Source organism: Oncorhynchus nerka, linkage group LG21, assembly GCF_034236695.1.
Source record: "Oncorhynchus nerka isolate Pitt River linkage group LG21, Oner_Uvic_2.0, whole genome shotgun sequence".
Taxonomy (NCBI): domain Eukaryota; kingdom Metazoa; phylum Chordata; class Actinopteri; order Salmoniformes; family Salmonidae; genus Oncorhynchus; species Oncorhynchus nerka.
In genome coordinates this window covers 31,713,700-31,737,917 of record NC_088416.1, presented here as the reverse complement: position 1 = coordinate 31,737,917, position 24,218 = coordinate 31,713,700, and the positions used below count along the sequence as shown (strand labels likewise).

The 24,218-nt window shown below is 40.4% G+C and overlaps 2 protein-coding genes across 5 annotated transcripts; both read right to left on the bottom strand.

Moving 5' to 3' along the window:
* Nucleotides 1–223: 223 nt before the first annotated feature.
* On the bottom strand, nt 224–5,735 carry gcat (glycine C-acetyltransferase). The gene is made up of 9 exons (XM_029650317.2): nt 5,439–5,735; nt 4,593–4,723; nt 4,385–4,486; nt 4,106–4,252; nt 3,578–3,732; nt 3,344–3,426; nt 1,729–1,900; nt 1,038–1,159; nt 224–605 (listed from the first exon to the last, which is right to left on the bottom strand). The coding sequence occupies exons 1-9, from the start codon at nt 5,656–5,658 to the stop codon at nt 454–456; spliced, it is 1,284 nt and encodes a 427-aa protein (XP_029506177.1). The 5' UTR covers nt 5,659–5,735; the 3' UTR covers nt 224–453.
* A 1,312-nt stretch (nt 5,736–7,047) lies between these two features.
* Nucleotides 7,048–14,402, bottom strand: LOC115121253 (target of Myb1 membrane trafficking protein-like). Of its 4 annotated transcripts, XR_003862293.2 has the most exons (17): nt 14,287–14,402; nt 12,890–12,974; nt 12,715–12,793; nt 12,454–12,603; nt 12,204–12,338; nt 11,920–12,048; nt 11,546–11,662; nt 11,256–11,389; nt 11,145–11,172; nt 10,912–11,035; nt 10,761–10,824; nt 10,153–10,222; nt 9,761–9,829; nt 9,031–9,090; nt 8,752–8,791; nt 8,349–8,597; nt 7,048–7,400 (listed from the first exon to the last, which is right to left on the bottom strand). XR_003862293.2 is itself a non-coding variant. In XM_029650312.2 (16 exons), exons 1-16 carry the CDS (start codon nt 14,336–14,338, stop codon nt 8,500–8,502), a joined length of 1,434 nt encoding a protein of 477 aa, XP_029506172.1. In that variant the 5' UTR covers nt 14,339–14,402; the 3' UTR covers nt 7,648–8,499. The 4 variants fall into 4 exon arrangements, 3 of the variants coding, with proteins under 3 accessions (XP_029506172.1, XP_029506173.1, XP_029506174.1); XM_029650312.2 differs by lacking the exon at nt 7,048–7,400 and having other exon boundaries at nt 7,648–8,597; XM_029650313.2 differs by lacking the exons at nt 7,048–7,400; nt 9,761–9,829 and having other exon boundaries at nt 7,648–8,597.
* Between the last annotated feature and the right edge of the window lie 9,816 nt (nt 14,403–24,218).

Genomic DNA, 24,218 nt, shown 5'->3' with positions numbered 1-24,218 from the left:
GGGAAAAGAACAAGGATATATATATATATATATATAAGACCAAGCCAGGGACATTGTGGTGCTACAACAAACTGGAACAACAACCCTGTTCGTTGTGTTTACAAAGTTACTGTTGATGCAAGCACACGTTTATTGCTCTAAATAAAGACAAGACTTTAATATATCTTCTAGCTTACCCAGTATTACAACCATATCTAGCTAGCGCCATTGGAAAATACCAACGTTTTGTTAAAAGTATTTTATTCATTCAACTTCAACACAAAAGCAACACAAATAGCATTGACCACAATTGAGCATAATCTGTAATACATTACCCTGTATGTAATAAATTATCTTTGTCACACTGTCATTCATAGGCCTCCTGTGTAACCTGTAACCACAGACCAAACTCTGCAAGCTGCTTGTCTTTTTAACTTGCTTATTGGCAGCAAAATGATCCACAAGTTCTTCTATTTAAGACACAACTCCATGCTTCCTGCCTGTCTGTATGAAAGCATCCACAGCTCGGTCAATGTCCTGGTCAGTGTGGGCCGCTGAGATCTGGACCCGGATTCTGGCTTTGCCCTTTGGTACCACTGGGTAGGAGAACCCAATCACATACACTCCTGTGGGAGACAGAATAATGGGTACTTGTAGTAGATAGACATAACACTGAAGACTACGGTTCTTCAAGAAAAGGCCAGACTGATTCAAATGAGTATTTTTTTCCAGCCCTAGAATTCAAGCAGTGTAGTTTGCAGCTAATAAACTATTAGGTCTCTGATTGTTGTCAGCTCCCATTTTGTGAGACAAAATTGTTGAATACAAAATACCAATGAGAATATCTCTGTCTCCCTCTACAGGTTGACGTGTGTCCATTCATTTGTAATTCCACAGAAATCTTTTGGATCAAGCTTTTCAAAAATAGTTCAGTTCTATAAAATGAGTGGACAAAAAATCCAGAGTATTTCCAACCAATATACAGATTGTTGTAATGTTTGATAATGCTTGAAATGTGCTTGTGCTCCATTCATATTCAGCCTGAACAGTTGCCTCACCTAGTTTCAGCATGTCATCAGCCATCAGAGAGGCTAGTCTGGCATCCCCCAGCATCACAGGACAGATAGGGTGGTCAGAGCCTGAGATGGTGAACCCAGCCTCTGTCATTTTGTTTCTGAACCTACGAAAGGGGGAGTGAATAAAGACATTACAGAAATAGCCATCGTTCCTTATACAGTATCAATGCCTTCAACTGTCACGGTTGCTAACTGGGTTCTCTGGGAAACATGTAGTGCTCTTGAAACTGTAAACATGTGTGGAAGGACACCAGTGGAGGCTGCTAAGCAGAGGACAGCTCATAATAATGTCTGGAACGGAGCAAACGGAATGGTTGATACTATTCCACTCCAGCCATTACCACGAGCCCATCCTCCCCAATTAAATGTGCCACCAACCTCCTGTGAAGGATACAGTACAGATGAGAGATGAAATAAGCAAAAGTGTTGAATGCAGAATAAACACAAATCTCATCACTTTTTCAGCACAAAACTAGTCCATCTCATGGTCATTCAATTGCGCTTTTCAAACATGTCCCATTCATGATTCAGCTCATACGTATTTTTCACAAAGACCAACACAAAAAGGCTTATCTGTTTTTGTCTGTGCTCCTATGTTAACCATTCCATAAGCTTAGATGGGGTCTACCACATTCACCAAAACAGAGGCCCCAGTCCCTTCCCCGATTCCCACCTCATGGTTTTGTCCCCGACACTCTGGGCAATCTCATTGGAAGCGAGGAGCAGCTCGACAGCCCGAGTAGCGCAGCCCACGACAGGAGGGGGTAGGGAGTTGGAGAACAGGTACGGACGAGAGCGCTGCCTCAGCAAGTCAATCAGAGGTTTAGGACCCACTGTGTACCCACCTGAGAGAAAAACAGATAGAAAACCCATATCCACCTTATACAGTGCATTCGGAAAGTATTCAGACCCCTCGACTTTTTCCACATTTTGTTACTTTACAGCCCCCCCCCCAAAAGACTGAAATATCATATTTGCATAAGTATTCAGACCCTTCACTCAGTACTCTTGAAGCATATTTGGCAGCGATTACAGCATTGAGTCTTCTTGGGTATGATGCTACAAACTTGGCACACCTGTATTTGGGGAGTTTCTCCCATTCTTCTCTGCAGGACGCTCTCAAGCTCTGTCAGGTTGGAAGGGGAGGGTCGCTGCACAGCTATTTTCAGGTCTCTCCAGAGATGTTTGATCGGGTTCAAGTCCAGGCTCTGGCTGGGCCACTCAAGGACATTTAGAGACTTGTCCCAAAGCCACTCCTGCATTGTCTTGGCTGTGTGCTTTGGGTCGTTGTCCAGTCGGAGGTCCTGAGCGCTCTGGAGCAGGTTTTCATCAAGGATCTCACTGTACTTTGCTCCGTTCACCTTTCCCTCGATCCTGACTAGTCTCTGCCAATGAAAAACATCCCCACAGCATGATGCTGCCACCACCATGCTTCACTGTAGGGATGGTGACAGGTTTCCTCCAGACATGACACTTGGCATTCAGGCCATCTTGGTGTCATCAGACCAGAGAATCTTGTTTCTCATGGTCTGAGAGTCTTTAGGTGCCTTTTGGCAAACTCCAAGCGGGCTGTCATGCGCCTTTTACTGAGGAGTGGCTTCCGTCTGGCCACTTTACCATAAAGACCTGATTGGTGGAGAGCAGCAGAGATGGTTGTCCTTCTGGAAGGTTCTCCCATCTCCACAGAGGAACTCTGGAGCTCTGTCAGAGTGACCATCAGGTTCTTGGTCACCTCCCTGACCAAGGCCCTTCTCCCCTGATTGCTCAGTTTGGACAGGAGACCAGCTCTAGGAAGAGTCTTGATGGTTCTAAATGTTTTCTATTTAAGAATGATGGAGGCCACTGAGTTCTTGGGGACCTTAAATGCTGCAGACATTTTTTGGTAGCCTTCCCCAGATCTGTGCCTCGACATAATCCGGTCTCTGAGCTCTACAGACAATTCCTTCGACCGCAAGGTTTCGTTTTTTTCTCTGACATTCAATGTCAACTGTGGGACCTTATATAGACAGGTGTGTGCCTTTCCAAATCATGTCCAATCAAATTAATTTACTATTTTTTTAAACCATTTTAGAATAAGGCTGTAACACAACAAAATATGGGAAAAGTCAAGGGGTCTGAATACTTTCCAAATGCCCTGTATCAATGTACATTTTCAAGTTAATTTTGTCATCCATTTATGGAGCTCAATTACACAGCCTACATTGTCAATAGTGACATTTCATAACTATTGAGAACATACAGTACCGTTATGCAACTCCATATATGAGTCGAAACAGAGGGAAACCTACCAGCTGCACCTCCCAGTGCTTTTCCCAAAGTAGAGTTGACAATGTGAACCCTGTCCATCACTCCCAGGAGCTCATCTGTGCCTCTGCAAACAAAATGTAATAACACTATTGGTCGACATAATTGGCTACGAAACCATCATCCTTTTTAGTTTTCCTAGACATAATTACATCAGTAAAGTTCTAGCATAATTTCTCCATCTGTCCTTTTTTCTCTCCACCCGGACCTTCACTCACCTGCCTCGTGGGCCCATGAAGCCTGTAGCATGGCATTCATCAATGAAGACCATGGCTCCATACTGCTCTGCCAGGTCACAGATCCCCTTCAATGGAGCCATGTCACCATCCATGGAGAACACACCATCCGTGACAACAAGGCGTAGACGAGATGACTGAGGAGGACAGGGAGCCATGATGACCAGTGACGCAAACACCCATTAACACTAAAATCAATTCAGCAACCTTTATTTACCCATCACTATGGTTTCAAGCTTCATGGATTTCAAGAGGATTCAGCATAATAAGCTTCATGAAAGGTGGAGCCCTTAATTTAAAAAAGATACTGTGCAATCATATTCTAAGAAATATGTGTAATGGCTGAAGGTAGTGCAGGTATTATGATGGGGAAGACAAGAGTTTAAAAATCCTCTAGCTGGAAGATGGACAGCAGATGATGCCTGTCTTGCTCCTTACCCCGCTGTCATTATGCCACATGATCACCTCAAGGAGATTATTATTTCAATGCGTGTATAGCACTCTCTTTACCTGGGACTCTTTCAGCTGGGTCTCTAAGTCATTCAGGTCCATGTGTTTATATCTGAACCTCTTGGCCCGACACAATCTGATCCCATCAATAATAGAGGCATGATTCAGCTCATCAGAAAGAACTGCATCGTCAGGGCCCAACAGAACCTGGCGTAGAAAAAGAGTGCATTACTACTTTACGATTGTTTAATACAGTGGCACAGCAACTGTAAAGACAGACCATGCAACAGAATGTATAAAACAGTTAATCACATGTTAATGTATTCAAGAATCACAAACCTCAAATAGCCCTGCATTGGCGTCAAAACAGCTGGCATATAGGATGCAGTCCTCACGCTCATGGAACTGAGCCAGCTTCTGCTCCAGATCTTTGTGAATGTCCTGTGGATCATATGGTAATACGAGAATGAGAGGAGACACAATCACAGAGTCATGTGGACTCACACAGAACCACCAGAAACACTTGAGCAAGCAGTCTTTAGGTTACCTGTGTGCCACAGATGAATCTCACTGAGCTCAGCCCAGCACCATACTTCTTCAAGGCCTCAATCCCTGCCTCCACTACCTGGGGATGGCTGGAGAGGCCCAGATAGTTGTTTGCGCAGAAATTCAATATGTCTGTATGGGGAGAGAGAGAACCAATAAGTAAGCATATATAAGCCAGGTTCTCCAGAGGACATGCACACCATAACAATACTGACCCAATTGCCAGAGAAAGCTTGATTTAACAGTAACAATTACCACAGTGACCTTGCATGACTGCTGGAGGGAGTATGAATGAGGGATTTCTACCATTGTGTACTTACTGGCAAAAACAGAAGAGTGCCAGCTGTACACGAGAGCCATAAGCCATTCATAAATCAGCACTAGGGGTCAGTCTTTCTCTGGTACACAAAAGTGAACAGTAACAATTTAGTAGTTACGTTGGTGGCAGAAATATGGGTTTAACAAAACCAGCAGCCACCACAAATCACGATAACACTAAGCACACGTAACGTTATAACTTCCAGTTGCCAAGTAGGGCAAGTCTCGGTCATGTAGCTAGCTACCCCAACACCACCAGGCTGAGATGAATTTCCGCGAACTTCAGATGGGGGCGAACAAGACTAAGCTAGTAGGTAAACTTGCTAGCTAACTTAGCTTGCTACAACTCTTAGCTGTATGCAACAAATGCGACCTGCTTAGACAACGTGGGTAGGCTAGACTTACATTCCACGGTGCCAACTTCTGCCATGTTTTTCATGTCACTTGAGGACAGCAAAGCATAGGTAGGCAAATCAATATCATTGAAAGTTGGTGAGCTGACCCCTAACTATAACGTCAGGCTACTCACCGCCATGACTGCCGTCCACGTTGATATGAGGACCCTGCTTGGACGTGATTATTCTTTCTCCTTTCCACGTTCCACCAGTTCGGATCGTTTCAAGTTCATGCTCCAGCACCGTTCTAGCCTCGGCGATAGCTGCATAGCCCCGGGTTGAGGTGGTAGTTGAGGGTCTCAAAATATATCTTATTGGGGCACTAATATAACGGACAGCTGTTCGAATAGGCATGATGAATTTCTGTCAAAATATTTCCAAGCAGTTAACAGGTTGAGACGAGACAGGATAACAACGTAAGGCGTGGCCAAAAATACTGTGAGTGACGTCAGTGGTATGTAACGCACTTGGGCGTATCATGGAGCACCAATCAGAAGCAATGGGAGTATAGAGATGCTTTCTGAATCTAACCACGTCTCAAAACATATAGCCAAAGACAGTACAGTATGAAGATAGTTTATCCTATCCCTGATCACACTTGTAGGCGACGTTCAGTTTGTCATTTTCACAAGGTTGGAGTAATAACATGTTAAACTACTTAAGACAATGGCTCGAATCTAGGTTGACTTTAGATTTCGAGAAAATTTACAACTAAGGAATAATGTTTTACTTCCCAAAACCCAAATCCCGGGCTAGAAGTCTCGCGATGTTTCACTTCTGGGTTTAGAAACTCCGTGGTGTAACCACACTCTGGGCGAGTTCGTTTCACATGGCCAGTTGTCCGTTAAGCGGGGTTCGCACATTTAATTTGCAAGTAACAGAAAGTAACCTACTTCAAATAAAACATTTACATTTTCAATTAAACCTGTAGAAAACCAAACCACTGATATAAAAGATTAGCAACCAAATAAACAAAGCAGTGTCTAAGTCCGTGATTGGGAGTCCCATAGGGCAGCGCACAATTGGCCCAGTGTCGTTCAGGTTTGGCCGGGGTAGGCAGTCATTGTAGATAAGAATTTCTTAACTTGCCTAGTTAAATAACGGTGAAATAAATAAAACTACTTGTAAATAGGATACAGAGATGGAGGTAAACAGCTTATTCTTAAAAAGGCCAAGAGAGCAATTTGATTTATACTGAACAAAAATATAAATACGACGTAACGTGTTGGTCCCATGAACTGAAATAAAAGCACAAATTGGTTCACATCCCTATTAGTGAGCATTTTTCCTTGGCTGGGGACAAAAGGACACAAAAATGTGCAGTTTTGTCACAACATAAGGCCACAGAGGTCTCCAGTTGAGGGGACATGCAATCAGCATGCTGACTGCAGGAATGTCCACCAGAGCTGTTGCCAGATAATTGAATGTTAATTTCACTACCATAAGACACTTCCAACATAATTTGAGAGAATTTGGCAGTACGATTTTGGCAGGGCCTCACAACTGCAGACAAGTGTAACCACGCCAGCCCAGAACCTCCACATCCGTTGTCTTTACCTGTGGGATTGTCTGACACCAGCCACCTGATGAAACTGAGGAGTATTTCTGTCTGTAATCAAGACCTTTTGTGTGTGTGTGTGTGTGTGTGTGGGGGGGGGGGGGGGGGGGGTGGACCTATGCCTTCCCAGGCCCACCCATTTCCCAGGCCCACCCATGATTGCACCCCTGCCCATTCATGTGATATCCATAGATTAGGGCCTGATAACATTGCATTCAATTGACTGATTTCCATATGAATTGTAACTCAGTAAAATCGTTGAAATTTTCATTTATATTTTAGTTCAGTATAGTTTAGATACCATGCAGAATAGAGATTTACAGATCAAAATGCAGTATTTCAGAGAACCAAACAGTGGCCTAGTTTATGCTTCACAACGCATTTCTAAATGGCCTCTTCCATACTTTGGTTTTAGGCACGTTCCTTATATCAGGAAAAAATACATAGCTCAACTTCCCCTTGCCCCAGCTGTTTGGAACTCCTCTCAGCCCTTCGCTGTTCCTTGTAAAAGTTATGGCATCCCAGTTTCTTCAGACACCTTTAAAGTTGATATGACAAAAGCATTATCACTCCTGTAAGTACTTGACAGATTCAACATGCTTTTCTAAATGACATTGGAAACTGCAAAACCTGTGTTATTCACAGTCACAGACTGTAAAATTGGTATACCATAATTCCACTAAACACAGAAATCAGTCATATTTGCAGAACCATGAAATCAGACCACACGCTGAGCTCCTCATCTCCCAGAGTGAATAAAAGCAAACTAGCTTTAAGACTTCATCTGTGTTTAATGTTAACGTATTTTATTTCACCTTTATTTAACCAGGTAGGCCAGTTGAGAACAAGTTCTTGACTGACATTGTGTAACATTTGATAAACTTCAAGTACTCCAGAAACAATTAGGTTTGTATTGCTCTTCCCAAAAGTGTTCTGTATTACAAATGGGATTCATCATGAGCATCACATAATACATTTCCCCTAATTATATCTTATGGCAATCTACTAACATTGTGTTTATCATGCCTGCATTTTCTGGAATGCACATCATTCAATGTTCATCTGAAAATATTGGGCATATTCCATTCTCTTCTAAGAAACATAACAGGAATTAAACTTAATAATTGTGCAAATGTTTGTATCCACAGCCATACCAGAGGCTGGTGGGAGGAGCTATAGGAGGACAGGCTCATTATAATGTCTAGAATGGAATAAATTGAACCGTACCAAACATAAGGAAACCACATGTTTGACTACATTCCATTCATTATAATAAGCCAATCCTCCTATAGCTCCTCCCACCAGCCTCCTCAACTGGATATCCATATTTATAGTGGCACTGGACGACTTAAGTTCTTATCATAAAACACTCTTAGTGTAAGTTAAAAACACTTGGTCCAAGCCTTAACATAAAAATATACATTAAACGTAATAGATGAAGACCTTAACCCAGGAGAGTTGAACATAAAGTAGTTCTGTAGTGTACCTGAGTGTCAGTAGCACAACCCTATTGTCAGGAGTTGTTGTTCCCACCAGTCATTTGCTCACTGTATGTGCCAATCATACATTCAGCCAGTTCAGTCCTCTCACACTATTTGGGAAAATGGCATTGGTTAGATGACAGGTTGCGGCTTGGCCTATTTTTCTGAGTGGTTGTTGTCGTCACGAGAAAAAGCTTTCAGGGACGGGAGTCGCTCCGCTGCTCTCACTCGTTCTGCCAGAAACCTGTCAAACTCTAAAAAGGAGGGAGAATGAGAAGTTGCCTTAGGCGGGCTTTGTTGGTCTCAGAGGGATTACTCAGGACTTTGTAATAGCACAAGGAAGCAAACTAAACTGTTGTTGTATCTACATAGCGATACCCAGGGAGTGGATGAGAAATAGACGCTCACCCTCACTTGTCACACCCTCTGAATCAGCCATGTCGTCCTCCTGTGATACACATAACACACATGAAAGCCATGACTGTTGTGTTCACGTCAAAAGTCACATGTCCAAACCAAATTGAATATGTTCAAGAATTCAGGAATGTTACATTTGCTGGGGTAAAGCATAAAGTCCATAAAACCAAATTAGAGAGGGGGTGCAAGGACTGGCACTGGTATAACATGGAACCAAGTTGGACTCTGCTTGTATACCATGACATTGAGTGAATGCTAACAATGACCCACCTCGTCCACATCCAGCCACTTCTCAATGTCATCCATCACAGACGTCTGACTCACAGGGATCTGGGGGAGTTAGGCAAGAGGTTACTGTCAGGATGTACTGTAAGCCACTGTTTTCTTGTGACCGCCAGACTCTAGAGTACCATTACCGTTACATTTTTCTTTGGCAATCTACACATAACCACCATTCAAGCATGCTGACCCCTAGTATTCTGATTGAAACCCGTTTATTTTAGACAGGGGATCCATCCACCACACCAAAGTTATGGCAGGGAAAACAGAAGAGAGTGGGAGTAAATGAGCAAGTATAGTAATGATTCAGAAGAGTTATGATTTAAAAAAAGGATACTTGGAGATTTTGGCAATGAGGCCATTTTGGACACAGACAAAAATGGTGTTTGTGAGTTCATATGGCTCTGGGGAAGTAGATAAAGGGCCTCATTGCCAAAATCCAGAAGTATCCCTTTAAGATGTGCCAATACACACCATCTATCAGTTTCAGAAATGAACACTTATTACACTCAACACATGAATGCAAAAATCAAAGTAAGCTAAAAATAACCAGATCAGGCACACCGGAAAAAAGATCATACAACCATCTCAGTACAAAGACGGAAGGAAACAATCATTCATTAAAATACACACTAAACATGCTTGAATGCAAAACATCCCAGCATAAGCACCAGGGGTAGAATGCAAATGGAATGGCACTGTGCCAGCCAATCAGACCCACCATTCCCTTTTCCATCATCCAATCAAACTGTGTCGAGGAGCTGAGGGGGGTGATGTCTGGGCTGTCACCCTTTACACAGATAAGACATTTTTATTTATGAACAAAAATACCGGTAGACATGCATGCCATAACACAAAACCATTGGGTTATGAACAAGGAGACAAAACAGAGACAGAATCTTCTAGCACTAATAAAATTGCAGCAGGACACAGAGAATATTGTTTACACATAGCAGACCAACACATTAACTAAGACACAGGGTTATTGTACATATTAGTGACACTTAGTAACACTCCACAGGGCATAAGGACTCCATGGACACAAGCAATGCCCTTCCTAAACAAACATCCTTTCAAATCTGTCCTGGGTTAAATCATTCTGGGGTTACTGACCGTTGCAGTGTTCTGTAATCTGGTGTTCTGTGCTTGAGCCAGACTGTCGGCAACACCTTCATTCCGCTCACTGAAACACATATTTCACTGCTTAGAAAATGATGCAGTTTACAGTGTACATACAGTAGTAGAATAATAGCCATCTCCACAAGTAACCATTGGCCAAAGTTTGAACAACTTTATTGGAAAACCAAATACAGAGGAACATTCCTTCAACATTTGGATTGAAAATGTTTGCAATTCTCTCACTAGCCATGTAAGCTTGCAGTTCATGTCAGACTCCATTCATAATCCTTATTGACAGAATGAAGGGCACAAATATCTTGAGAGAGATAAGCAGCCATCCTGAGCCAGGCAGGTTCACTTCCGGTCTAGACTAGTGCACCACCTTAGCTGGAGCAGGACTGTTATAACCTAAACAAGCCAGGGGAGTGACAAGACAACCACAGCACTAGTCCATTTGTTATACAGTACTAAGACAGGAGAAAGTCTCGAGACCTGCTTTAGAGACCTGCTTTAGTAAGCTCCCTCTCACTCTTGCTATAAGTCTGAACAATCCATTCTACCATGAAAACTAAACCTGGACTTTTGTTGGAGCTGTCCATTACCTCGGTCTCAGTTGTGTCTGTGAGATGCTCCTGTTCTGTGCAAATTCATCGAATTCCCTCATACCTATAGGGGAAAACAGGGTAAGATAATGAATTGTACTATAAGAGACACATTGAGAACCTCTATCAGAGGAACACTGTAGTTACTTACTGAGTCCTGTCATCTGACTAGACACTGTGTCCACTGTTGATCGGCTGAGATGACTGTGGGTGGGAGCTGTAACAACAGGCTTGATTGCTGCGCTGAGGTCAATAAGGTTGACGTAGGTTGGGCTCTAGGCGATTGGGAAAAATGTGAAGAACTTGAACAGTACATATTTCTCATCCAAACATGCATTTGTGATAAGGGTAAAGGACCACAGATGCTTAAGAAAAAGCACTTACCTGCTGTGTAGCTCTTTGTCTCTGAAACCTGGAAAGGAAATAATGAAAATCATACTGCTATCATAGCAGGAATTATTGACTGTATCTGATGTTGATCATTTAGGACAATACCTCTGGTATCGAGTGAATGTGGCATTGATTTCGTCATTGGCAACCAGCAGCTCTTCGGTCAGTTTCTCCTCACTGAGTCTTGGGACTAGCTCCATTATCTTATCCTGCATGTCTTTACATGCTGCATACAACTCCTACTGACAGAGAGAGAGAGAGAGAGAGAGAGCAGGAGATACAGAGAGTCAGCAAAAAGACAGCAATGGACAAAAGAGAGATGGATACAAACAGATGACATGTGTCACAGCCATGGATGGACAGCCATAGAGAGCCCAGCGAGCGAACCAACTAACCTGAAGCAGCTCTGTGTCTGAATGCTTGGCTGTTGCTGGATCCAGTTGAGACATCATATCTGACATCACTGTCAGGTTACCTCGAACCACTCCCAGGTCGGTCTTCAACTTTTTAACCTGGAATAGGAGTCAATGGCATCAGCACTCATATGCTAAATTGTGTTGGGTTGGCATAATACTGTAAAGCATCAACTTTTATTATATATTCTGAATGTGAAACAAGTAACTGTGAAACATCCACAGTGCACAAGGTAATTGGATTTTAAAGTAATGCCCTGGAGTGAATTCAGCCTGCATGCAAAAGATTGTTGTGTTACTAAAAGAAAAGCCTTGCCATTTCAGAGGGCCCTGTATGACGGGAGCATTCCAATCACCTGATAAGGTGTGAAGGTGAGGGGTCCCTGCTCGCTCTGTTGGGATGCAGGAAGCTGTGGTGATATGGGGACAGGCCTGGGGGATGAGGGTGCAGCAGATACAGTGACAGGCCCGTTATCAGGCACAGTCTGGTGGACAGAGCACAGGGACCAACTGAGTTAGAGACTAGTGTTAGGGAGTAGGGAGTTAAAACAACTTTAGAGAGGTTTAGCAGAAAGTTGTACTCTGCATTTGTCAGTGAGGAAATGCATGCATTTTCACCAGTCACTGTTTGAAGGTATACCCTATTTGGAGTGTGAATGGGGGAGTATCCGTCTAGTTCAGTCATGGGGAACTCCAGTCCTTTCCGTCTCAGGTCCTCGTACACATAGACCACGCCCGTCAGAGCTGGTGAGCTGCGGAATGCGTCTGCCCATGCCTGAACAATAGACAGACACACATCATAAACAGCACACACCCGACAATAGCTAGCTTTCAATTCCAACACAGCTCTGTGACTTACTGAAGGTATGAGTACCAATGCTATCTCTCACCTGTATAAGGCTGAGCACTCTGTCATGCAGGACCAGAGGGGGATTGTTCTTGGGTAAGATGGACCTGACAAGAACCCCCTCAACAAACTCCCTGGTTGAGACTAGCACATGGAACCTGTGGCCACAGTTCTTCACACACGCTTCCAGTACCTGAGAACCAACATGACATAAGAGAGATGGCGAGAGAAAGAAAGTTAGGTTACAAGTTCATGAAGAAAAGGAAAAAGTATGGTGAATGAGAGAGGTAAATGTGACACTCACAGTCAATGCCAGCATGACCTCTCTGAAGTTCTTGTTTCCAACAATCCTCTTCTTTATTGCTTTGTATGCATCTCTAGGCCTGTAATCATTGTAGGTAAACAATCAACTTCAAACAACAAGAACACAATACAGTAAGCTGTCAAAAAAATGGTCCATTATGTCAGAGGATACACACCCCTCCTCTGTCTCATTGATGATGTCACAGATGTCCATGTTGAGAGCCCAGTCCTCCGACTGGAGACTGGAGCTGGTTGCATATTCTGAGAACAAAAACAATTGAGACATTGCATTTTATTTTGCATAAAATTACCTGGAAGACATAGTCACTGTGACCAGCATTAGGTTCCTTGGCAGACACTTATTAAACCATTTAAATGTTCTGTCTTCATTCCTCTGAATAGGAGGGGATAGAAACAGGATTTAGCTCAGTCGAGAAAGTAGAACAACCTCTCCTACTTGTACTGTCTCATTGTGGTCATATACATTAAAATAGGCAGATTGTTTTTCCATCTATTATTACATCACGGGGGAGTTTTCAAGGTTAAAAGATAAAATAGTAGGCCACTTGTAAGTCTACATAAAAACAAGTTGGCAAGCAGATTAATTATTAAATCAGCAATGTTACTCACTATGAAACATCGACAGTATGCATGTTATTCTATTATTTCTTAAAGGCCCAGGGCAGTCAAAAATGTGATTTTTCTGTGTTTGATATATATTTTCACACTATTAGGTGGAAATAATACAGTGTACTATTGTGAAAATGGTAATGACCTTTTAGTGTAAGAGATGTTCGAAAAGTCTAACTGAAATAGTTGCCTGTTTTGGTGGGATGGCGTTTTGGTCTACCTGGTAAATTAGTTAATATATCAATAAGAAAGAGTTCAAACCTCTGCAAATAACAGTGAGTTTTCGGTTTTCCTCTCCCACTCACAGTCCTAGCAAAATTATTGATTGAGAAATTGCTCTTTGTTAAGAAGTAAATTGTTTATTTTTGACAATTGTAATATAAAAACATTCACAGTAAGGTACTGCATGGTTACACAGAAATTATTTGATATCGAGATAAAAATGGCTGCATTGGAACTTTATTAAATTCCCGTTTCTTAAAATTAGGTCACGAAGGAAAGGAACAACTTTTCACCGCCCCACCCAGAGCTTGCCAAACGATTGGTCTATAGACCACCAAGAATACCCAAACTGGCCAATTAAATTGAGGATTAAAACACTGTAAACCCGCCTCTAGAGTATTATTGTGCGGTGCAAGTGTCAGTCAAGTAATAGCATAATCTAATCTCTTCTTCCACTGTCAATCTTGATCAATTAACTAACTATAAACAAGCAATTGTCAATTTCGTTTCTTATTAAATACATAACCAATAACGCCAATTTCCCTTTCGATAGACTACGGATTATCTAGTGGCGTTTTATGGGGTGATAGTGTCTGTTTTCCAACAGTAGCCTACCAATGTCTTGAAGAGAGTCATGTCCGATGCAACAATGTAAATGATCTACAAACTCACCTGCCAAACCACTATAAACCTACTTTATTAGTTAAAATGTAACAATTACCTATTCGCTGGCCCACCGGTGTAGTAAACGGGTTCCCTGTCAGAAACTCCATCCTTCTTTCTACCAGTCAAACCAAAATCCAGAACTGCGCTTCCGTCGTTTCCACAGCAGAGGAGTTCTCGCAAAAAACTGAAGCAGCACAAATTAAATTAAATTAGGTACGTCATCTGTTAAAGTGAAAGTTACATTCACTGGACTATTGTCTACTAATTGGGAATTTATACATTGCATAAAATAAGACAATATTAATACATTCAGAATGATAGGGTAGCCTACATTAGGGTCACCAGAACATTAGCACAGAAAGGGACACAAAAAAAACTATTTAGCTATGGACAAAACGATAAACCATCTTCACATTCTACCCCAGCCATCAAAATACGTGGACTATGAAGCTACACTTCATGACAAAAAGTATGTGGACAGCTGCTGGTCGAACATCTCGTTCCAAAATCATGGGCATTAATGTGGAGTTGGTCCCCCCTTTGCTGCTATAACAGCCTCCACTCTTCTGGAAAGGCTTTCCACTAGATGTTGGAACATTGCTGCTGGAACTTGCTTCCATTCAGGCACAAGAGCATTAGTGAGGTCAGGCACTGATGTTGGGCAATTAGGCCTGGCTCACAGTCGGCGTTCCAATTCATTCCAAATGTGTTCAATGGGTTGAGGTCAGGGTGCTGTGCAGGCCAGTCAAGTTCTTCCACACCGACCTTGAGAAACCATTTCTCTATGGACCTCGCTTTGTGCACGGGGGCATTGTCATGCTGAAACAGGAAAGAACCATCCTCAAATTGTTGCTAAAAAGTTGGAAGCACATAATTGTCCAGGATGTCATTGTATCCTGTAGCGTTAAGATTTCCCTTCACTGGAACTAAAGGGGCCTAGTCTGAACCATGAAAAACAGCCCCATACCATTATTCCTCCTCCACCAAACTTTACAATTGACAGTATGCATTTGGGCAGGTAACGTTCTACTGGCACCCACCAAACCCAGATTCGTCCGTCGGACTGCCAGATGGTGAAACGTGATTCATCACTCCAGAGAATGCGTTTCGACTTCTCCTGAGTCCATTGGCGGCAACGCTTGGCATTGCGCATAATGATTTTAGGCTTATGTGGAGCTGCTCCGCCATGTAAACCTATTTCATGAAGCTCCCGATGAACAGTTCTTGTGCTGATATTGCTTCCAGAGGCAGTTTGGAACTATGTAGTGAGTGTTGCAACCGAGAACAGAACATTTTTACACGTTACGCGCTTCAACACTCTGCGGTCCTGTTCTTTAAAGTAACAATATTGTCGGCTCTGTGCTTTACAGCAATTTCAACTAATTCAGTTTTCTGCCACCAGGTCGCACTGTTTCTTTATAGATCATGTACATGTTAGGGTTATGGCAGATATGTTAGATTTAGTCGCTAGTTATGTCATTATATGGTTTCTATTTCATATAGGCTATTTCACTTCATTTACTGTGCACGTCTATATTATTTTATTACAGTATTTTTAGATAGTAATGACAATATGTGCAACAAAAGAACAAATACTATGTACTGTAGATGCTATGACATTGTAATGTCATAGCATAGCTAGAATATTGAATAGTTTGTGCATTTAAACTAAATAACCTGCAAATTACATTCCTTAAATGTTGTTTTCTTCCTCAAAGAGGCTGAGATATACAGGAGAAAAGCACAATAATTGACTTGTTATGCCGCAAAGTTGCTAGGAGTGACTCAGAATGACTCACGTGAGACGAAAATGAAAACACTTTAGAGGTGTTACTCTCACCGTCTCTGCCTTTACTGTTCTGTACCTCACAGATATGATTCCATAATATCACTAATAAAAATGTCATATCTTCCTGTGTGTGACTGATTTGGTTGCAGGTGCTTTGAGGTTGCGAGAGTGTTTCAGAGCAGGTCACTGCATGTGTGAGTGTGAATATTGAACATGCAGAAGATAGTGTTTGAGAGATGGTCACTGTCTGTGGTCATCAGATGTGAGTTGCTGTGTTGCACCTGGAATGTTTGTTTTGTTCATTAAGGGTCTCATGAGTCTGGGAGTAAAGACAGAATCAGGGTAACCATCACTGTGCTCTTCTCTGCTGCTGGCCTGTCACACCCAGGGGCTTTCTGACATCACTGGGTTCCACAGCACAGAGACTGAAAAGGCACTGGCCATTCACTGTGACATTTTGCTCCACGTACAGGATGTGTATTTCAATGGCATTCAATTGTCCATCTGATTCCAAGTGTATTTCAACTGTAGCAAAGGAGGTTGGTAGTATCACCTTAATTGGGGCGGACATGCTCCTGGTAAGAACTTGAGCGGAATGAGTGGAATGGTATCACATACATTAAATACATGGTTTCCATGTGTTTGATGCCATTCCATTTGCTGTCCAGACATTATCATGAGCCCCCCCCCCTCAGCAGCCTCCACTGATCTGTACCCATGAAATTAACACTAGCAAAAACAATCTGGATGATTACAGAGAGAATGAACCATTCTGGCCTATGTATACCATAGTCATAATGCAATGGGGAATTCTTATTAGGAAATGTTGGTATAAAAATGTTTAGGGAGTGATAAGCCCTTGAATCAGGGTGGCCCATGCTATCTTATGTTGAACAATGGGTGTGAGAAATGGTCTTTCTGGTAAGTAAGGGTACCAGTGTGTTCCAATGCAAAGTCTTGGTGACCACTGCAGTGAACCAATAGCCAGCCTACATGGACCTGTCCAATCCACAACTGAAAGACAGTCGCTGGCACAGCGTGATTTGTTCTCTCAGAGGAAGCTCATGGGTTCAATATAGGGACTGCAAAATGCCAGTGGTCACCAATACTGAGCCCAGCTCTGAGCCAATAGACAGAAATGTCACATAAAATTCGGTCACATCATCACTGTCAATGTGATAAAGATGAATAGAAAATATAAAAATTTCCATGCAATTTGGAAGCAAGTCAATGTCAATTTCTCCTATCTCCGGTTATTGAGCCAATGGTTTACAAGATCTTGCATATCACATATTGAACTGGGAACTGAGACATAATCGACAGTAACTTGATACATTGAATATCATTATTTAGCTGTTGTACACTAGATCATCCAATTGTTAGATTCTTTTCAGAATACATTGTGTTATAAATGTAAATACTGTTCAAGTTGATCAAGAAAAGGTTGCAGAAATGCATAGAATGTGATGGAGGAAAGGGTCTCAACTCTCATCAACTCTTCCTCTGAGTCAGATAACACAATTCAATAGAAGTAGTATTTTACAGCTCTATCAACCAGTATTGATTCAATCTCTCATTGTCACACTTCAACAGTTTTCTAATCCTCCACTAATGAATTCAATTAGACCAGTCACAGTCACAGGGCACAGGTCACAGGTCAATGGAGACGCAGTAGAAAGACAGGCAGCAACATGCAAGGTTGGAAAGGCCATCTCTTGCAATTTGTGTTCACCTATGCTTCCTAGGCAAATTTGCAAAACCACATGATTTAAATTTCCTTTATGTAGAATTGAGATGCCATTATGAACCTATACTTAATTTATTTCATGTCACTAAACGCACAGTGCTTAAGTTATTAATGGATTAATGTTGTAAAGCATTATTAACGGTTATTAATGGATTAAATGTTGACATAGATTCTAACACCTCTATTGTTAACTTAAACCCCCTCACCTCAGCATGCTATCTCTGACACCATGCTTTCAATTATAAAAAAAATAATAATCTCACAGCCTTCATTTCTACATTCGTCAATAACAACAACATTACATTGAAAGGCAAGGTGACATGTTGCTAGGGAACAAAACTGTGAAGAGTGGCTGCATCCAGTTGGAGCAGGACGCATGTTATTAAGGCATGCTGGGTTATTCTTCTGGCCCTCTGTGAGAGGCCTGAGATATTCCTCCACTCCACCAACAGCTTCCAGTGGGCAGCCTCCTGATCCCTCCCAATGTGCCACCTCTCTTCATATCTGACATGCACACTGAGATGTCTTCTTTAGTTTCACTGGTGTAAATGTCAAAATCATTTGTCAAGGGAACAGAATACGTACAGCAGGGGAGCATACAGCCCTGACTATGGGGTTGTATTTACAAGGAATTGATTTGTCTGAACCTGCTTTGAGTGTTTCGGTCATAACAACTCACAACCAGAGGAGGAAGAAAGAAAAAGAGAAACATGTGTTTGCCAGAAAGGGTCCCTAATTGGTGAGGCGTGTTATCTTCTGTGCAGGGATTGTTTAATGTCTCGGCCCACGCCGCATATGAGAACGAGCTAGCTGAGAATCAGCAGCTTCCAATTAGGGTGGGTTGGAAGTAATGTGTCTGAATTCTCTCTGTGCAGCTGCTTGATTATATGTTTTTTTTTGGCCTGCAAATGAAATGCAGTGAGGTGTCTTCACTGACGCAGTCTGGTAATTTGCAACCCGCTGTGCCTTTCTCTCAGCTGTCAGGTAAATGCCACAGAAATGATTGAGTCTTCAAGTATCTTCAATCCACAACAATATCTTGCAAAACAATAATTACATCTAAAACACCCATATCATTAGGTCCAGTAAACCAAACTCTTGAACAGGATATAGGCTACTGTGTTGTCAATTTACAGTTTTCCATTCTGAAGCAGTGTGTATTATTATTTGTTAGGATCAGCTTTCCTTTGCAAATGGTCCCCCAGGGGTGGACTTGCTATGGAGTGAAGGATTTCAGAGAAAGAAAAAGCCAGTGGATCACAATCCTTGGATGAGTCATTTGTGTGAGCAGCGCAGGGGGGCTGAGGTGAGGAGAAACGGGCTCTGGGGCGAAAATACAAACAGTTGGTTCCTACCAGTGTAGAGCAACACCATCACTCCCATCATGGGCCGTTGTCATGACAGTTGCACACGCATGTGGCAGAATGCTCTTTGTAATTAGGTTAGATGTTAAAGCCAAAACCCCACGCATTACATTTGCTTTGTGGTGACAGTTCAGTAACGCTCCTGTCACAGGAGGTTGGTGGCACCTTAACGGGGGAGAATGGGCTAGTGGTAATAACTGGAGCTCAATCAGTGGGATGGTATCAAATACATCAAACACATGGTTTCCAAGTGTTTGATGCCATTCCATTTGCTCTGTTCCGGCCATTATTATGAGCCGTCCTCTCCTCAGCAGCCTCCACTGGCTCCTGTGTCTTTGTTTCCCATGCTCTCGACACCCACCCATGTCTCTGAGATGTGAGCGTGGAAGAGGAGGAAGAAAACTGCCTGATTATCACACTCACTTGATAACACAAAGCATTTGTTGGCGCAGTGATTCATAGAGATGAGAGTATAGAAAGCATACGATTCAATTAGGGTAAAGATGTACATGATCTTGAAATAAATCAATTTAGCTCCTTATAACCAGCTTACAATATCCTTGCACAAGCTTTTACCTGGTTTGGTGGTAATACTGTCCAGATTGAAACAGTTATTTAATAATAATGTTTTAATAATGGAGAATAAACCTACATTGCAACTCTTTAATTAGACAAGCACGCTAAACCGATACAATATGTACAACCAGAAGTTCTGACATTCTAAGCCACAAAACATAATAACAAGTAGCCTAATCACAATCAACTCCCATGGCCATTAGGATCATAAATGTGAAAATACATGTTCCGTTTTCCACCCAGATAATGTGCTACTACCAGTTAGTTTGGATTAAACCATTGTAGAGAATGAAACATAAACATACTGAGCATTGTGAATGAGCTGTTACATTGAGCAGACTGCGCTCATTGATAGATGTCAGGTTAAAGAGTGTTTTGTAATAGAATAAGCAGCAGACAGTGTAATTCAAGGCATTCAAAGGGGAGACATTCTGATCTCCATTATGCTTGGAAAGTTGTCCTTGATATTCTGAGATATCTGTCAAAGCCACATTCACAGTACATGGTTTTCACTATCACACATTTATCTCTACTGTCACAAAAAATGGACAAGTATCGCAAATTGGCAACAACAGCAATCCCTGTCAGACCAATCAGCGTAATAGAAGGTCATGGGGAACAAAAAAAGCTAAACATGGCATTTGAAACTGAAATTGAAACAATATTCGAATTGTGAAAGCAGAGAGCTGAATGTAATTCTGGTGACTTTCCAGGAATCAGACACAGCTAATGACAGGGTAGGTACCAAAGTAAAGCAGCTAGTCCAGAGGGGAGATACCAAAGAGCCGAGAGGAGGATCTATTTTAGCTCCTTTTTTCACCTGGCATGGAAGCCAAGCAAGCAGTGGCCTTTAGCAAGGTTACGCAGTGTCATAGTTAAGTCGTGACCATGTAAAATGTCACCATGAGACAGAGTGAGGTTTGCTAGTCATAGCTGTGTAGACAATGCCCATGGGAATGAAGTGTCAAGCTCTAATGCATTAAAGAGAGATAATTGCAGTCATAGCAACACATAATACTGTCTAATTACTTTAATTGGATAAGATAATTGCCATTAACCTGGTGCTCAATGACTCTCCTGCTGCAGAGCTTTTAAACGTAGTCACTCACCGTGTCAAATCACACTACAGGTTTTACAGACAGCTTTCCTCATTTGTACGTCCACAAATATACACCAACCATCCAAGGGTGGCCAGATAGTCATTTCCAGGAGCTGACCCACATTTGCTACAGATTAAAAGAATGTATCCGAATGGAAACGTTCCGTTGTCATTTTCACTCTGTCCAAAGGATAGTACCTCTGTTTGTTAATTGAAACATGGTCACAGACCAGAATACTTATTTTGACCATGGCGATGAAGAATATATGTGTTGATTTATGGACTTGGCTGAGTCAAGTCATATATATATGTGACATATCTATAGCCTATTTGACTCAGTCATATATATGACATATATATAGCCTATTTGACTCAATCATATATATGACATATTTACATTTACATTTAAGTCATTTAGCAGACGCTCTTATCCAGAGCGACTTACAAATTGGATCTATAGCCTATTTGACTCAGTCATATATATGACATATATATATAGCCTATTTGACTCAGTCATATATATGACATATATATAGCCTATTTGACTCAATCATATATATGACATATCTATAGCCTATTTGACTCAGTCATATATATGACATATATCTATAGCCTATTTGACTCAGTCATATATATGACATATATATAGCCTATTTGACTCAGTCATATATATGACATATATCTATAGCCTATTTGACTCAGTCATATATATGACATATATATAGCCTATTTGACTCAATCATATATATGACATATCTATAGCCTATTTGACTCAGTCATATATATGACATATATATAGCCTATTTGACTCAGTCATATATATGACATATATATAGCCTATTTGACTCAGTCATATATATGACATATCTATAGCCTATTTGACTCAGTCATATATATGACATATCTATAGCCTATTTGACTCAGTCATATATATGACATATCTATAGCCTATTTGACTCAGTCATATATATGACATATCTATAGCCTATTTGACTCAGTCATATATATGACATATCTATAGCCTATTTGACTCAGTCATATATATGACATATCTATAGCCTATTTGACTCAGTCATATATATGACATATATATAGCCTATTTGACTCAGTCATATATATGACATATCTATAGCCTATTTGACTCAGTCATATATATGACATATCTATAGCCTATTTGACTCAGTCATATATATGACATATCTATAGCCTATTTGACTCAGTCATATATATGACATATCTATAGCCTATTTGACTCAGTCATATATATGACATATCTATAGCCTATTTGACTCAATCATATATATGACATATATATAACCTATTTGACTCAATCATATATATGACATATCTATAGCCTATTTGACTCAGTCATATATATGACATATCTATAGCCTATTTGACTCAGTCATATATATGACATATCTATAGCCTATTTGACTCAGTCATATATATGACATATCTATAGCCTATTTGACTCAGTCATATATATGACATATCTATAGCCTATTTGACTCAGTCATATATATGACATATCTATAGCCTATTTGACTCAATCATATATATGACATATATATAACCTATTTGACTCAATCATATATATGACATATCTATAGCCTATTTGACTCAGTCATATATATGACATATCTATAGCCTATTTGACTCAGTCATATATATGACATATCTATAGCCTATTTGACTCAGTCATATATATGACATATCTATAGCCTATTTGACTCAGTCATATATATGACATATCTATAGCCTATTTGACTCAGTCATATATATGACATATCTATAGCCTATTTGACTCAGTCATATATATGACATATATATAGCCTATTTGACTCAGTCATATATATGACATATCTATAGCCTATTTGCCTCAGTCATATATATGACATATCTATAGCCTATTTGACTCAGTCATATATATGACATATCTATAGCCTATTTGACTCAGTCAGATATATGACATATCTATAGCCTATTTGACTCAGTCATATATATGACATATCTATAGCCTATTTGACTCAGTCATATATATGACATATATATAGCCTATTTGACTCAGTCATATATATGACATATCTATAGCCTATTTGACTCAGTCATATATATGACATATCTATAGCCTATTTGACTCAGTCATATATATGACATATCTATAGCCTATTTGACTCAATCATATATATGACATATATATAACCTATTTGACTCAATCATATATATGACATATCTATAGCCTATTTGACTCAGTCATATATATGACATATCTATAGCCTATTTGACTCAGTCATATATATGACATATCTATAGCCTATTTGACTCAGTCATATATATGACATATATATAGCCTATTTGACTCAGTCATATATATGACATATCTATAGCCTATTTGACTCAGTCATATATATGACATATCTATAGCCTATTTGACTCAGTCATATATATGACATATCTATAGCCTATTTGACTCAATCATATATATGACATATATATAACCTATTTGACTCAATCATATATATGACATATCTATAGCCTATTTGACTCAGTCATATATATGACATATCTATAGCCTATTTGACTCAGTCATATATATGACATATCTATAGCCTATTTGACTCAGTCATATATATGACATATCTATAGCCTATTTGACTCAGTCATATATATGACATATCTATAGCCTATTTGACTCAGTCATATATATGACATATCTATAGCCTATTTGACTCAGTCATATATATGACATATCTATAGCCTATTTGACTCAGTCATATATATGACATATCTATAGCCTATTTGACTCAATCATATATATGACATATATATAACCTATTTGACTCAATCATATATATGACATATCTATAGCCTATTTGACTCAGTCATATATATGACATATCTATAGCCTATTTGACTCAGTCATATATATGACATATCTATAGCCTATTTGACTCAGTCATATATATGACATATCTATAGCCTATTTGACTCAGTCATATATATGACATATCTATAGCCTATTTGACTCAGTCATATATATGACATATCTATAGCCTATTTGACTCAGTCATATATATGACATATATATAGCCTATTTGACTCAGTCATATATATGACATATCTATAGCCTATTTGACTCAGTCATATATATGACATATCTATAGCCTATTTGACTCAGTCATATATATGACATATCTATAGCCTATTTGACTCAGTCAGATATATGACATATCTATAGCCTATTTGACTCAGTCATATATATGACATATATATAGCCTATTTGACTCAGTCATATATATGACATATCTATAGCCTATTTGACTCAGTCATATATATGACATATCTATAGCCTATTTGACTCAATCATATATATGACATATCTATAGCCTATTTGACTCAATCATATATA